General features: G+C 38.1%; 1 protein-coding gene across 1 annotated transcript in view; it reads right to left on the bottom strand.

Annotated features, from left to right (window-relative positions):
* Positions 1-18,362, bottom strand: part of LOC126426442 (uncharacterized) — a 45,101-nt gene that overhangs the window by 16,503 nt on the left and 10,236 nt on the right. Inside the window, exon 3 of the mRNA XM_050088358.1 lies at positions 6,297-6,472. Within this exon, the coding sequence (XP_049944315.1) occupies positions 6,297-6,472 (176 nt within the window). The remainder of the gene's footprint in view (positions 1-6,296; positions 6,473-18,362) is intronic.

The raw sequence follows: 18,362 nt of genomic DNA, 5'->3' as shown, positions 1-18,362 counted from the left end.
GTTTGAATCGTAGCCTTGGTAAAAAATTTCGTTCTCTGCATATGTAAATGCATATTTTCATATTAGAGATGTGTAACTTTGTAATGCTTGAAATAAGAAATGTAAACATACAACATGGCCACAGACAATAATGGAACAAGGTTCAACACTGAGTCATGTTTGATAACTTGAAAATAGGATCTTTACACCAAAACAAAATTATTTGTTAAAGTATGTATGAAGCATGCACAGACCACTTATTGTAATACACAAATATAGGTAGGGACCTGCGACCACCCATGAGAATTCCGACTTCGCACCAACTTACAGGTTAAGCTGCAGTTATTTATGAATATACTTCTGTCTTTGTATCACACATTAAAGAATCCGAAATTTATCTCTATAATCTATGAAAATAGATACATTTCATCATACACATGGCAGTACTGCTGGTCTAGCTTGCTAGTTAAGGTTCATTTGTCATCGAAAATAGTTTGACCTTTGTACCAATGAATACATTGTGGTTGTCAATTCTAACATTAATGTGGTCCCTTTCCTTGCATTACAAACGAGTGTCATCTTTTTCTGGTAATGCTTACTTGTGCTATAACACAGTTTAGACTACATAACACTTCGTCACATAGATTACTATTGCACAGCAAATTAGTAACACACTGCCCCATACATCACCACAATATAGCAAAAATAGAAACAAATTGTTCTATACATAACTATGTTACAGAAAAATTGTATGAGATTCCCCCATACATTGCCATGTAACAACAAAACTGTAACGAAACACCACCCACACAGTATGTTAGAACAAAATAGGAACAAACTGCTCCATACATCACAATGTTACAGCAAAATTGTAACAAATGGCTCCACACATCGACAAGCTTCAGCAGAATAGCTCCATACATAGTTACAATAGAGAAGTTACCATATATATCACCATTTTTATACGAAATGGCAACATGTTACCTCACACATTGTGAATGGATGATGAGTTGACATGGTGTCTACCATTACCTGAACATGTTTGGTGCAATGATGTTCAGCTGACATGGTGACTGTCATTATTTAAGATGTGATTTGGGCAATGATAGTCAGTTGACACCATTTCTATCATTACACCAAACACTTTAATTGTGTACCCTTCCCTAATCATGGCATTCATGCTGCGATGTATAAATATATATATGATTAGTCAGCAGTCTTAATGGATGACTAAACATTTTGCTTGTTAGAACCAATCTTTACTTGCTGGCATCGAAATTTGTTGTGAGCTTCCTGACTTGTTGCATTGCTTGTTTGAATAACTCAAAAAATGTCAAAAAAAGGCTCAGCTTGAAACTTCCTGGCAGATTAAAACTGTGCGTCCGACCGAGACTCGAACTCGGGACCTTTGCCGTTCACGGGCAAGTGCTCTACCATCTGAGCTACCGAAGCATGACTCATGCCCGGTCCTCACAGCTTTACTTCTGCCAGTATCTCGTCTCCTATCTTCCAAACTTTACAGAAGCTCCCCTGCGAACCTTGCAGAACTAGCACTCCTGAAAGCAAGGATACTGCGGAGACATGGCGTAGCCACAGCCTGGGGGATGCTTCCAGAACGAGATTTTCACTCTGCAGCGGAGAGTGCCCTGATATGAAACTTCCTGGCAGATTAAAACTGTGTGCCCGACCGAGACTCGGTCGCGAAAGGGAAAGGTCCCGAGTTTGAGTCTCGGTCGGCCACACAGTTTTAATCTGCCAGGAAGTTTCATATCAGCGCACACTCCGCTGCAGAGTGAAAATCTCATTCTGAAAGGCTCAGCTTGTTTAGTAGGAGGTGTATGAAGCAATTTGCTACAATTTTGTGTAACAGTACTAATGTACAGAGAACATACTTTAAGCTTCTGGTGTCACTACTTGTTTCCAAGGTCCAGTAGATGACATAGACTCCGAGTTTATTGTACATATGATACCATCATGCATTTGGCATAATGGCAATCATTGTAGTCTGGGTAATGGCAATCACCATTTAAACTAACCATCATTGTCTTACAATAGTATCCACCATTTGTTCAGAGTAATGGCAATCGCTATGACTGGGGAATGACAGTCATTTTACATTAACTTACCATGATTGTCCCCAATGCATTCAGGGAAATTGTACTTAGCATGATCAGTGTATCACTGGCCCACAATAACATCTGACATAATGGCATTCAGAATGTCAATGACCACCACTGCCTCCCAGTAGTGTCTGGGGTATTGACAGTCGCTTTGTTAAGTAACTATATTTGCCCTAATAATTTTAGGGGTAATGGTAGTTGGTATGTCAACAGCCTACCATTCCACCAAAAGTATACAGAATGTATTTGCTATGTATATCGGCTACTGTTACAGTTTCTTCTAAGGATGTGATGTATGAGGTAATTAGTTAAAATTATGCTGTAACCTAGCGATGTAAGGGGTATTGTGCTACAATTTTGCTATTACATGGTGATTCATGGTGCAATTCGTTACAATTTTGTTGCAAAATGGCGATGTATGGAGCAATTTGTTTCAATTTTGTTTTAAAATGGTGATGTGTGCGGCGAATTGTTATGCAGTGTTCACAGTGCAAGAGCATTATCAGCAGAGGATGACAATCATTTGTACTTCATAATGATGTTATCAGACTTGCATGGGGCTGACTACAATCTATGGCTGACTGTGATATTGTTTTTAATCAACTATGACTAGCTTTCGACAAATAAAACAGAAAATTTAGATGTAATATTAACATAATATACTTTGGTACAAAGTTGAAACTATTCTTAATGAGAAGTTCACTTTAACCTGTTTAGTAAGATCAGCAGTAGAGCCATACATGTTTTGTGTTGTTATAAAACTAATTTTTAGATCTTTTCACAAATAGAAACCAGTTTTAGATTCTTTGATGTATTGCACAACGATCGAACTATGCTCATTCATAAGTGCAGCCTAACCTCTAATTGGTGTGAACATGGGAGTTTTTGATCATGATAGGGAATCTGTAGTTACTGTTGTGTATTACAGTGAGTGACCTGCGAAAGTTGTGTACATATTTCTGTGAAAAACTTTATTTTGTGGCAAAGATTGTATTTTTGAGATACTGAACCTTCATCGCAGTGTGGAACCATGTTCTATCATTGTCTTTGGCCATGTTGTTTGTACATTTCAAATTGGGAACATTACAAAATTATACTTGCATGCCGAGTATAAATTATACAGTGCAATAAACATCTTCTGAATATGTACCATTGTGTAAGCGCAGCTACATCCAGGACAAAACGTAACAAAGACAGTATTAACCAATCAATAAGGTCAATTACGTTTTTCTAGCGTGAAAATGTTGCTTGGGCATTTCGTTTTTCTATTATCGGTAACATATTCTCTTTCAGGACTAGAAGAAACTATTCACTATTAATAGACTGTATTCTATATATGTTTTCTATTGTCATAGAACAATTCAGCTGAGGAAATGTCATTATGGCAATTGATTTTAGGGCCCATAGTCACATATTAGTCGTCAAGGGTAAGTTACAGATTAACTGCTGTCTTCCAGTATTTGACAGCTGCACAACAGAATTCAGACTGCCTGCTCATTTGCATCAACTGTCACTGCTTGTATACATAACATAATATTTGAGCCAACATATTGTTCGGTACAGTTACAGGCCTGTCAAGTTCATTTGTGTATATAGTCATATCTAGGATCCAAATGAAGTGTCACCTTCCTGCCAAGCATGTTATTTTATCCATATGTGTTGTTCTGTTATACATCAATAACACATATAATTTTAGACATGGAAATAGCACTGTGGGAATAGTCATATTTTGGATGCCAAGTGTAAGTTATACATTACTTACAGCCTTCCATTGCTGATACAATAGATTAATTCAGATTCTGCATGCGCTCATTCCAACTGTCACTACTTATCTGGGTAGCAAATTATTTTAGCAAGCATTTTTTTTCTATAGCTATGGTTAGATTAATTTTTTCACATAGCATAATTTTAGATGAGGTATTAATAATGCCAAGCTTCACATAAATATTGTGTTTGCTGCTGAAAAACTTTTCACTTATTGTACATTTTAGTCATGAAAATACTGTAAGTTCTGTCACTTGACATAAACAGTGTGTGTTGCTGTTATATTTTTCGAAACAAGTTTAGACGTGGTAACCCTGTAATTTGCGCCCTTATGTGTTTTGACAGGTATTTTCATCGTAGTAGTAACACTAATGTAACCACTGCATGCGACCATAGATATTTGTGATAAGTAAAACATCATTTTTGTACTGCCAGTAACATAATCTCATTTGGCCTAAGAGGAACAGCCAAATATTAGTGAAATAACTAGTTATAGTTAGACTTTAGTGAAATAACCTGTTAGATATAGAAACAGTCAAAGTTGCAAGAAATAACTATGTGTGCAAAAATACTTTTTGATAAATAACACAGACAATTTATATGTCGATATTTTTAGCTTTCATGTCCATTGTGTCTTACACCGAGTATGGGACAGAGATCAAACTAAGCTTGTTTACAACTGCACCTTAGGCCCATGAGTTGTGTTAGTAACATTGTTGTGTGCATTTTGATAAATAATACAGACATTTTAGACATGGAAATATTTGAGCACACATTGTGCCTTGCACCACATATGGTACATTTATTGTTGAAATAATTACATATTTCAAGTGAAGTTTATTTATTTTCCAAATGGAAATCCTGAACTATTGTTTATAATATCCCTACATATTTTTGATTATTAATTCACACTATTCTGATACTTTTGAATATGACACTAATTTCTGATCATTTGGATATTTTTTTATCCTGGTGTCATCTTACATTATGATGTCAGTTGGGTTGCCAAATGTAACTGGAACAGTTCTATCATCTTGATTAATTTATTGATATTTCCTACCAATACCATTTTATACTTTTTTCAAATTATTCACCCTCATCACCTTGCACTTTCTTGAAAATTTTCTTCCCGAGCATTCTTGCAATTTTTAATTTTCCACCATCACCATGTTTGTTTCTTTAATTTTACACCACCACCATACTGGACTGCAGCGCCGACTAGCGGCGGCTCCTTGAATTGTGAGTGGAATGTATTCAGCCATTTTACTACACACATTCCTCTCACCTACCCAACTGATCCTCTCCTCACCATGTGAGCTCTTGAAACCTACAAAGAATCTCGCAGGCACTACTGTTCCTTGCTCCATACCCATGATTGGGACACATTAACACACTGATGGCAAATACAGACATTCGTTCACAATATCTTTAATGCAAAAAGGAGCCTAGACTGGTGACAGACATGCTCTGAATTAAACACAACACCATATGTCAACTCAGGTGAATACTGGCAAACTTTTCACCGACTAATCAGCGACAATCCTGCCAGTACCCACTTCTCAACAGTGAGTCTCACTCTGACGATATAAGTAAAGTCAAACATATCGCCTCCTACCTCGAAGATACACTCATAGTCGTCCACGTTCCCAACTTGACCACTCGAACTCCCGAAATGTCCACTTTTACAGAGACATATAGTTTGACATCTCGCTCTCAATTTTAGGTATTTACGTTTTGTGCTGTGAACGTATTTAAACACGCAAATCACAGCACAAGGTATAAAAGGCATGGAAACCACAATCCCTTCTACCGAACTCTCCAAATCTTTTGTTTAATCTTGATCACTGCTTATCTTTTTCCTTCATTTATAGGAACTGACAAGACTGTGCATTTTCTTTATCGTCGAACTCCTGTCAATGTCTAGGCCAGAGGTGGGATTAAGCGGTATAAGCGTGATTTCTGCTGGAGGAGACTAACTTATTTCCTCACGAGAGCTTAGTTTCGAATGGTAGAACTATGTTGACGACATATTCAGTGTCAGATAGCACAGGTTTCTCCACGTTATCAGTGTTTCCAAAAATTGTGGAAACTTAGTATCTGGCAGCAATAGTAAATACTTTTAGTGAAAGTAGTAACACTGTTCATTTGAGGGGTTAGTTCTGCTCATCTGATGGGTAAAATTCGACTAATTTTAAGAACAAAGTCAAAAATGAAAACTAAAGATTAAATAGAATGCGAAAACATTGAAAGCGACTAATTACTGTACCCATGTCCTACACTATAGTCTGCCTATGACACTTTCATTCCTTCCTTAATTAAAAGACATCAGTAATTGATAAAACACTAATGAATACTTGCCAGGGAGTAACGGGAAATAAATGTTCACCTGTCAAAGTGTGTTTGAAAAGGGTTTGAATGTACACTGTCTTGTACCTTATTATATAAACCCCAGGCCAGTCCTTGTTTTCTTCTATGGTGTAGTTCACTATCACCTCGCTGATGTATTGTACATCTTGTACCCAACCCCTTAATTTTGCGTCGAGAATGTTTCCCAAATGTTTCATATTCTTAATCCATCCATGGAGTCGCTCTTCATTCGAGTGGTTACCCTGAGACAGACAGAAATTGTTGAAATTACTTGCATAACATTCACAAGAAGAAGCTAACTTTAATTTATGCTTACAGGTCCCACAATTACAAAACATTTAAATTAATGTCAGTACAGCCATTAACAAAATTAATGAAAAGTGTGTGTCTAGCCATGTCTTATGAAACACACGGAATTCTCTACGAGGGTCGTGCAGTACGTAACGTCCCACACTGTTTTTTCTCAGAAAGTATTTATTGTTAAGAGTTAGAATTTGGTAACAATATACATCAATATGTGAAACTTCTGGCAGATTAAAACTGTGTACCAGACCGAGACTCGAACTCGGGACCTTTGCTTTTCGGGGGCAAGTGCTCTAGCATCTGAGCTACCACCACATAGTTCTGCCAGTACTTCGTCTTCTACTTCCAAGATACACAGAAGCTCAGCTACGTGGTACTGTCAGAAGTAAAGCTGTGCAGAGGCGGCGTGAGTCAGGCGTGGGTAGCTCAGATGGTAGAGCACTTGACCCCGAAAGACGAAGGTCCCGAGTTCGAGTCTCGGTCCGGCACACAGTTTCAATCTGCCACTAAGTTTCACCTCAGTGCACACTCCGCTGCAGAGTGAAAATCTCATTCTGGATAAATCAACATGTCTTCATGACATTCTATGGCCGTACGCCAACGTTCTCGAAGAGCATGTATTCCCTGCTGGTAAAAGCTTTTTGTTTCCAGCGCAAATTTGTGCACCCAGCTTTTGTCTCCCGTAACGGTCCGTGGCAGAAAGGCGTCTCCGTCGGTCTCAAAACGTTCCAACATTTCATATGAAATGGCCTTTCATTGAATCTTGTGGTCCACTGTGAGCATTCGTGGTACCCATCTTGAGCACCTCTTTGAATATCCGAGAGCCTCGATCATTGCAGACGCACTTCCAATGCTGATCGATAACTGTAGATCCATCGTCCAACTGTACTCCTGTCAACTGCAGCATCGCCATACACTGCACACAAACGTTTATCGATGTTCAACACGGTGTCTTTTTCTGCACACAGGAATTCAATAACAACACGCTGCTTGTAACGTGAGTGGTATGCAGTCGCCATTTTCACTCTGTTCTGCGCCTCTGGCATCTGCCAGAACGGTTCGAAACTTCACCAGCGCACACACATCAAATGTGAACCACTAACAAGGACGTTTGTCTTTGTATATTAATGGATGTTTTTAAAAAAAATGTGGGTCAATACTTATTGAACGACCCTCGTACTTATAACATCAGATAATAGATGGGATTTTAAAACTAACTGAGCGACATTTTGCTGATGTCTTAAAGAAAAAAACAAAATTCATACTCGTTGGATTTCTTAACATTTATTTGACTATAAAACGTAATAAAGACTTACGGCACCAGTAATTTGCTCCCAACTTTCACAAGAATAATATTGTGATACATAATGGTATGTGAAACATCTTTTTAAGTAACAATGATATAGAAATCCCCAATGCACTATTGTTTACAGTGCCAGAGCTACACTTACTATTTCTGAATATCTTAGAAGTAATTTCCTCCTCATTAGGCAGGTATCAATGTAGCTTCCATCCTTTATTTTGTTTACAGCAACCGAAAAGGTTACTAGAGTACCTTCTTATTTTTCTGGCAACATAATCGTCCTGAGACCACCATTTAGAATTCTAAATGTACAAAGTACAAGGCCATTAATCCATCAGATAGCCTTAATTACTGCTAAAAGATCTCTCGAGTAAGCTAAATGGTTACATTGTGAGACCTGAAATGATACTTCCTCACCTCGAGATAGTGCTCTACCGTGGGCTTCAATGGATAGGGCAGTTTTCTCGAATAAGAGAAGCCACAATGTTGTGTAAGCAGCAACATCACTACCTGCTACAACGCTAACTGTAAATATTTTATTCTTGGCTGCGTTAGTAATCAGTGACACATACGCCATCAATGTATATGTCCTGTTACATTTCCTTACCTTTCTCTTAATGGGATAAAAGTCTCTGTCAAAAGAAAGGAAGGATTGACCTCCCAGTGGGAACTATTGATTTACAGAATTGTCTTTGACAAGTGAAATTCGCGTTACCAGTAGCTGATGTCGACAATAAACACAAGCGGTGAACCACTGTTGCATTGAGAAACCACGTAATTCAGTGACTTATGGAGTTTCAAAATCAAAGGCAAGTATTTATGATGCATTGATGGCTATTGTATACAGCGTACTTTCGGGATTCTACACAATTATTCAACATTCATATTGTCACATGAAACGGAACTGTCAAAAATTGTGACTAACTGGGTTTTTATACTAATTGGTTCGTATGTCAGTCTAAGTCAGCCCTCTGCAGTCCGCCCCCGGTAGCTGACTGGTCAGCGCGACAGTATCTCAATCCTTAGGGCCTGGTTTCGACTCCTGGCTGGGTCGACGATTTTCTCCCGTGGTGAGTTGATGTTAGTCAAGATTGCCTTTAAGGCGACAAAGACGCCATTATCAACACTTTAGTGGGTTTGGTCGAGGTCGTGTGATAGGGCTACGAGAAGCTGAGTGTTCCTTCTGCAGTACTGCAGAAAGACTTGGCACGGACGCAACCAGTGAACATGATTACTGGCAGCGGTGATCACGGGAATGTACAGTGGCAAGAGGACCGGCGACGGGACGGCCACGTTGTACTACCAAGAGAGAACACCATTGTGTTCGGCCTGTAGGTGTGGACCACCATACTGCATCTGCAGCAGCAACCTCTGCGGCAGTTGGCACCACAGTGACACAACGAACTGTTACAGATCGACTGTTTTCGAGACAGGCGCCCTCTAACGTGCATTCCACTAACTCTGCGACTTGAGTGGTGTCAAGCGGGAGCTCACTGGAGAGGAGGGTGGAGGTCTGTTCTGTTTTCCGATGAAAGCTGTTTCTGCCTCGGTGCCGGTGACGGCCGTATGTTGGTTGGGATGCCAGCTGAGGTTCTGCAGACAATTTTTCCACGTGCTAGACGCACTGGACCTACCGCTGAAGTTATCGTCAGGGGAGCAATTTGGAATAACACCAAGAGCACTCTCGTGGTTATCCCTCGCAACTCGATTACAAGTCTGTACTTCAGTCTGGTGGTTATAGCCCGTTGTGCCGGCTTTCATTAACAGCAATCCAGAGGGTGTTTTCCAACAAGATAGCGCTCGCCCACACACCGCTATTGTCAGCTCTACAGTGTGTCGACTAGTTGCCTTGGCCTGCTCGATCACCATACCTGTCTTCAATCGAACGCGTACGGAACATCATAGGACGATTACTCCAGCGCCATCCACTAACAACATGCTTCCGTCAGTGTATATTGTCAGGAATGATGTATTCTGGAGTTTTTACAGTAAAAGCACCCCGTGATGCACAAAGTCTCTCTCTGGGAGCATACACAACAGAAGTAACACCGACTAAACAAGTGTGCTAGCATAATTGCGTAGGCTTCCGCGGCCAGAGTCAGTCGACATAAAAGTTTTCTGGGTTTGGTACCGCGTCATAATGTAAAAACTACTGCTGCTGGAGTAAAACCAACGTTTCGGCCAAGATTGCAGCGGCGTTCTCCTGGGTCTAATGGTGCGTTCTAGCTATGCAGTGTCCTTTATGTTTTGTTGTTAGTGTTCACTGCGCATGCCGTTACGTCATAATTTTAAAAAGATAGTTAGTTTCGTTGGTCACTTAAGGAAGAAGGTGAGGGAACTTTATTTTAATAGGTTATTGCGGTGGAGGGAGAACGTGACCTTTGTTGTCTACTGGCTCTCGTGTTACGTGCCATGATTGGTGGTCACCGTCGAATGAGAAGTTTGCTTCTGTTCACCAACTGCTGGACGTCAGCCGCGCGGCGGCAGTTTCTCGCCGGTGGTGCTCGTACCTCGTGTTACCAGTGCGGTCTGATGGGCTCTGATCGCTGGCAGCCAAGATGGGGCAAGCCTGAGTGCATCCTCCCTGTTCATGTTGTTAGGGTGTTTGAGTATTTCGACGGTCCCTCTGATTTTGCGTTTGCTCGTAATTGGCTGTTTGGCCAACACACAGGCTTCGCCGAATTTTATTTCTTTTCCGCAGTCTTGGTGATGCTCTGCCACTGCAGATTTGTTGTGTTGCCCTAAACGAATATAGCGCTCGTGTTCCCGAACGCGCGTTGCTATTGGCCTACCAGTCTCGCCGATGAATGCCTCTCCACATTCGCATTCCACCTTGTAAACGCCTGCAGTGTGTAATGCATCCACCTTGTCCTTAGTGGAGCCTAGCACGCCCTGGATCCTTAGACCACTACAGAAGACAGGCGGCACCCCAACGCGGCGATGGTGTTTGCCTATTCGGTCAGTGACATTTTCACGCAAGGCAAGCGCACTGTTGGCTGCAGTTTGTCTGTCTCTTGCTTCTGTTCGTCGACAAGGCTGTGTTTATCTACTTATGACTGTAGCCGTTGGCAATTGTGGCCGAAACGTTGGTTTTTCTCAAGCAGCAGTAGTCTTTACTTTATGACGCGGTACCATATCCAGAAAACTTTTATGCCAAGTGTGCTAGCGTTTCCCCTCATTGTGTCTTCTATTAATTTGACGCAGTACGGTTCCCGGACTGACGAGTAAAACTTAAAAATAGCCTGAACGAGTGTTTTGTTTTGTTGTCCAGTACATTCGTAGTCAAGATTCACCTCAATATGGATCTGCTTGTCCTACATTTTTTGCTGTATGTTGTCATTACAATTTAGATCGCTCTAAATACCTACATCCAAGAATTTTGAAGATCGCTACTGTAGCTAGTGATATGTGTTTAAACCTGTAATTTAACAGTAATATTGTTTTCGCCTATTAGGTACAATAATGCCATTCATTTATATTCAGCGCCAATCTCAATCTTCTTCATACCGCCACACCCTAACACTCTTGTATCCCACCTGTAGATAAAAAGACCACATCGAAACGCATATACCAAGCAAGGTGACGCAGTGGTTGGCGCATTGGACTCGCAGTCGGGAGTACGACGGTTCAAACCCTTCCACCCGTCCTGATTTATATGAAGATGGTATCTGTTCTTTCGGACATGTCTGAAAGAACAGATACCATCTTGATGTAGTTAAGGGTAACCGGCTATTGACCTCCTTCTGTGCGGGTGCACACGCATTGCCCGAGCTCTTATGGCACTCGGTAAGATGGTCTGCCGTGAGTAATGAGTGTAACGGGCATGGGCACTACGAATGTAGTGTGTGGACGTTAAGTTGGGAATCTGGGTCTCACAGGCAGCGTGCATGGGATAAATGCCTGCAGTCACACTATTCTTTGTGTCCTCGGTAGCTCAGATGGATAGAGCGACTGCCATATAAGCAGGAGATCCCGGTCGGGGCACGCATTTTCAACTGTCCCCGTTGGCGTATATCAACGCCTGTCGGCAGCTTAGGGTCTTCATTTAATTATCATTTCATCCTGATTTAGGTTTTCTGTGATTTCCCTAAATCGTTTCAGGTGATTGCCGGGATGATTCCTGTGAAAGCACACGGCCGACTTTCTTCCCAAGCCTTCCCAAATCCAATGGGACCGATTATGTCGCTACTTGATCCCCTCCCCCTGAATCAACTAACCAATCAACCAACGAGGCGTACTTCACAACATTATTACCGATCAACTCTCGTACTCAACACAGGTACTTAACAATGAAATATGTTGACACAAACCAATGAAAGGCTTTTTTCTGAGACTAAGGATACGTTGAGTTGTAGGGTAAAATTCGGACCGTAATGGTTTCTTTCCGGAAAATGTCAAAAGATACCTCATCGTTAATTACAGTTACAGTTAGTTCTAGATAATTCAGGTGACGATTCTCGTTTCCTGTTTCACATTTAAGGTTAATTATCTCATTAAATTCATTAAAAATCTTAAATAAACGATCAGTTCCGTTATTAGGTCGTCTGTAAACGATCAGTTTGTCATTTACGAATCAATAATTCAATTAAATACCTAGACTAGCAGTTGAATAATTTTTGAAAAATTTTTCCTCTAGTGAATTAATGAAGATGTCTGCTACAATGCCTGCAAATAGGTTGCCCATTACAACACTGTCAGCCTGCTGGTACATTTTACCCTTTAATTCAAAGTAGTTGTCTTTCACTACTATGTGTAACAAAGAAATGGGATCAGTAACTTGTTCATCAGAAATATCTTCCTTAAAGACGCGTACGCTACTTTATATGACGTTGATGAATGTTTGAACTAGTACATTGCTGTGAAAGTTCATAATATCGACTATAAATAATTTTGTATCTTGATTGCGTACAAGGCCCTTAACTTTAATTACCAGATTCTAATTGTGAATGAGTAATTATTTTAAAAATATGCATGCCTGTGAGCCATTCACTGATTGCCAAAGTGGTTAAGACGACTGCTCACGTAAGGCAGGAAATCCGGGTTCGTATCCTGGTCGAGCACAAATTTTCAAATGTTACTAGCAAATCATATAGCCAGCGTAGAACCGCATTAGCAATTTAATTCATTTAATTTCATAAATAATTTATAAACCTTGTTCTGTGAACGCAATTTCATGGCCAATGACTTCATATTAACTAGCTTTTCTTATGGAACACACTCATTATCTGCTTATCGTCATCAATGTGAGGTTTAATCTCTTCTTGAATGCATGTGGTGGGTCTTCGCTCAGTTCTGAAACACTGCTTTCCTAAAATATATGTAATGTTTTTGTTACATATTCGTTTCTACTGGCAATAACTAAGATATTGCCCTTATTTAATTTCTTTATGAGGGCTCCATTTTCTTTAAATATGACATTGATTTTAATCAATTTCTTATGGTCATTAACTGAAAACTGACTGTTAACTAAATTTTTTCTGAAAATGTTATTTGACGAGAGTTTTCACTTTTATACTATCAAGACCAATCGTAAGATGCACAATCATACTTTCAATGACATTTTGGTCTCACACACTTGACTTTTGAGACCTACAGTAACAAAAGGTTTTTCACACTTGAAAAACAGATTAGCTTAACCAGTTTCTTATTATGTCTATGATAAAAAAAATAGTTACATAATCTGTCATTAATAAACTCCCAAAATATATCCATCTTATAATTAAAAAACAGAATATATGTGTATGCTCATAGCACAAATAGTTAGCTTGTTCATTTAGTCTGTCTACCTTTCGTCAAAAGTATAGATTTTGTTGGAAATCAGTATGTACCATCAGTCACATGAAAGTTTTTGGTTGTTTCAGACGCTGATCAACGTTGTGGAAATCTTTTACAAAACAAGGTAAGGAACCCATTTCTTCGCAGTGAGTATTATAATTAATTGTCATAATTCTGTTTAATTATTTGCTTCTTACGTCTATATAATTTGTCACAGCCTTGGATACTTGGGCTGGTAAAAATTTTAAAATTTTGAACAAGCCTGACATTCAGCAACCGTAGTGAAGGGTAAAAACGGCCAAACTGTTGTACACATTTTACTGCATTGACCTGGTTTCGATACTGGGTAAAGCTATCTTCATCAAAATGAGTATAGTTACCCACGAATATTTTTTAAACAATGTAGGAGAATAACAGACATTTCAAAAAGCGTAACTAGCACAAGACGTGCTGAACATCGAACAGGAACTATTTATATAAGTTTGTATTACACATAAAGCTAATAAAAAAAAACGAAGTGCTCAAGTCAAATAAGTGAAAGTTACCCTCTGAAGCTATCATTTAAATGGCAAGTACACCTAGCTTCTAGAACTGAAATTAAACTGAATGTTTAGAAATCTAATTACGCCACTACACGGAAACCGCGCAGTATGCACCAACTGTGGGATGTAAATAACGTAGAGTGACAAGAAATCAAAAACACACTTATATTATAAGTAAACAAAGCTGTAACAAGAGGCAAAGCTTAATAAAAAAAGCATAGAAATAGATAACAGATGAAATACACAGAAATGCTGTGGATTGAAGCAGTGGTTAATACACGCCATCTGCCCACTACAGATAGCATAAAAGTGTTCAAAATTAGCAGAACTATCACAGTAATAACAACAGTTGTGGAATACTACATAAACAATTAAAACAGTAGGAAAATGATGTTTGAGATCTGTGTGTAAAGCCTAAGAACGATACTACGTCAGGAAGTTGGAATAGTGGGAGGCAGCCGTTAAATAAACTTTTGTTTAACAGTTGTATTCGTTCATTAAGAATGAGAATATCATTCCTGAACATATACTTCTAAATTTCAAGTTCTTCAAGTATATCTAGTCAATAATCTTTCTTTTCTTTATGAAGCATAGTAGCTATATGGACTCCGTTCAGTTAGTGGCCTGTAATAACCGAATGATCTTCAAAGGATCAGTTATGCACATTAGTACCCTCTCTTGCTTATAAATGTTATCTCTATCTGATACTGATGGTTCTCCCAATCTTTCCTGAGCAATAAACAGGACAAGTATCATAGGTTCTTTTATAGATCCCTGAATTAGGGATAATCGAGGATTTCATATTGTGAATTAGAGTTTTCTAAAAACTGTTGATAGCGAAAAAAGTGGCTTTGCATACACATCTTTCTTCCAGCAGATGACGATTTTTTTTAGAAAATGTTCACTACTTAAGTTATTGAGGAAAGTTTTTTGCTTCTGTTACTGCCACTATTAGCAGCATTGCCTGAAGTAGTGGCTCTCATATTAGTTTCAGCTTGGAGAATGTTATCGAATAAGATTCGTAATCATTATTAACTATTGTGAACTTTGTAATTCCTTTCAAATTCAAATTTTTCAGAAAGAAGCTAAATGCAAAAAGGAGTCTCTTTAATGAGGTTGGGGACGTGTTGAACTTTAGGGTAAAAATTTATCTGAACTAGTTTCTTTGAAAAATGTCAAAAGAGATCTTATTGTTGATCATGTTCGAGTGAGAGCTAATTAATGAAGTTGACGATTCTCGTTTCCTGGTTCACTGGTGAGATTAGCTTTTTCAGGAAGTTCATTATCGGTTGTAAATAAATGATCAGTTCCGTTATTAGGTCCGAACGTCATCTAGGTACATAGAATACGACTGAATACAAAGATAAGTAGCTGCATGAAGTTAGAAAATTTTTCCTCCGTCGAATTAATGAAGAATTCCTGCCAGTGGGGTACCCACTGCAAGATTGTAAGGTTGTTGGTACGTTTAACCCATTAAATTCAGAGTAGTGGTCTTTCACTATTGTCAAGTAACCCAAAGAAATCAGTACTTTGTTCGTCAGAAATATCTTTTTCTAAAGGCACGTAGGATATTTTCTATGATACTGATGGTTGTTTGAACTGGTAGCTTGGTTTATAAGTTGGTAACTTCCAATGAAAGTAATTTTGTATCCTGATCGCATTCTAAGCTCCTATTTTCATTCAATACATTGTGACTGTTAATGACCAAGTAATTATTCGTCCTACTACCTTAATTTTGCTCGCTCTGAACACTTTAATGGTTTGTGCACTGGACTGATGGTGTATGTAAACCGATGCTTCACTTTGCAGCAGTTCCTGTAATTTTAATTAATTACCTATGTTTATACTTGTCACTAAGCATTGTTACTTGTTATAATTATGTTCACTTATACCATAATTTGTGGCACTGTATGGTACCCACCCCATATATGACTTGCACTGTAGTGTTTCTACGCAGAAGCATATCAGCTGACAAACTTTTCAAGTCATGTCAGTCACAGTGGCTTGCTATATTTGTGCTTTTAATGTTGGCTTTTCAGTATAACTTTTATTTATTTGACTTTAGCACCTCAGCTCACATAGCTTCATTATCTCTGCCTGCAATGTGAACATATGTAAGTAACATCTATTCCCACTTTAGTATGTCATGTTATACTTCTGAATTTTGAAATGTTTGTTCTTGTCCTATATTGATAAAAGATTGAAGGTAACTATGCTTGTTCTGATTAAACCAAATCAAAGCAATAAACTCTGTGCAACCAGTTGGCTGCTTTTATCCTTCATTAAAATTTAAATACAGTTGATGAAAGTCAGACATATTTATGATTGTCAGATTTTTACCAGACTAAGTATCCAAAGGTGTGACAAAGTATCAAGTTGCAAGAAGAAAATTACTAAACATAAGTGTGGCAATTAACTATGACAGTCATTGTGAAGAAATGTTAAGTTAAAGCCTTCTTCAGTGTCAGACTGTGTATGAAAAAATCGAAAACTTATATGTGCTTCATGCAAAAACAGTTTTCCAAAAAATCTGTGATCCTTACAAAAAGAAAGGCAGACTAAATGAGTAAGCTTAATATTTATACTTCGAGCCTACAAAAAAATTTCTATGTTCATTTTAACTATCACAATGACATGTTTTAGAGTAAGATAGTTATTAAATTCTTATTTATCATAAGAATTAAAAAATTGGTAAACTTAAATGGGTTTTACCTATGAAAAGACCTATAGCTACAAATAGATTTCAAAAGTCAAATAGTACATTTTAATATAATTTTACCTGGGAGTAAATACATTTGGTGCTAGAAAAAACACCTTTTTTATAAATACAGTTAAATGTAATGTAATGCCAAATGTTTCAGACGAAAATGTTGATAAAAATGTGATTCTAAATGTTATGATTGATCTTGACAGTATTAAAATTGAAAATACTCATCAAATAATGGTTGTCCATGACGTATGTAACGTAGGTTGGGCACTACAATATGTTTTAACGATGGAGTAAAAAGCAGATTAAAACCCATGAGCAGAATAGGCATCAAAGCTGGGACAATATGAAAAGTGGGCTGCTACAAGTGGATAGGCAATGTGTTCCTGAAGCTAAGATAACTGCTGAAAGCCTGGTAAAGGAGGCCAGAATAACAAATGAATGAAAGAAAACCTAAGAAGTTGAAACGTACACTCAGAACCAACAAGATTATGGAGTTGGAATGTTTTGACATGTTATCACTGAGAAGAAAATGACATGTAAATCCTTATTTTACCGTAATCAACGTTTTTTGCATTCTTAGGTATCATTATCGCATCCAACATTAAAGCTGTAAAAACTTCTATGTTGCAAGAATAATATTATAGTGGTTGTTGACATAGTGAAAGACATTTTTCAATACCTCATTAAATATTTTAAGCTGGGAATGACATATGTTCTTAAATTGTAAGGAGAATATATTGGCTTCTAAAAAATATTTGTTGAAATACATAGAACAGCAATTTTGGTAAATACTACTTGTTTACTGTTCCAACTAAATAATAGTTAAATGAACGAAATTTGTTTTTATCTTTTATCTGGAGTTGCATGCAAGCACCGTGTACCTAAATTAAATAAAAATTACATGAAAGTCAGTATGGAAGATAACACTGAAATTAACTCCACTATGTATTCCACAGTTTTTAAATTGCTTCACAGAGAGTTCATGATATACTAGTTACATGGCTATAGTTTCATTCCAGTACCTATTAAAGTTTCTGAGCTATTTATTTTCAAAATACTGTTAAACACTACACGCCATGGCGTCCAGGTCTCATTAATAACGATAATAAGTGGATTAAAAATATTACAATATCAAAATTGAAGACAATGAAATCAGACTAGGGTAATGCTTTAGTTATTAGCAGTAAGCACGAATATTGAACAAAAATTTCAAACTTTTTAGGGATAACAATGTTTCAACACTGAGTCAAGATTCAACCCCCACACTGCAAGAAGAAATTAAATTTGCTAAAGATGACACATATCTCTTGTTCAGACTGTTGCAGGAAGTAAATACTTTATACACACCCACAGACCTCAAAAGTGTGCTCATAGTTCAAGGTACATAAACTACTTCATCCAATTCGTCCAGTTGTGTATAGTATGAACTGTGTTTATGAAATTTTGCTAAATTGTTGAAGATCAATTTTAAAAAATTATTCCTTTTTCAAAATAATTAC

This window comes from Schistocerca serialis, chromosome 11 (assembly GCF_023864345.2).
Source record: "Schistocerca serialis cubense isolate TAMUIC-IGC-003099 chromosome 11, iqSchSeri2.2, whole genome shotgun sequence".
Classification (NCBI taxonomy): Eukaryota; Metazoa; Arthropoda; class Insecta; order Orthoptera; family Acrididae; genus Schistocerca; species Schistocerca serialis.
The sequence above is the reverse complement of the archived record's forward strand: the minus strand, read 5'-3'. Positions and strand labels throughout refer to the sequence as shown.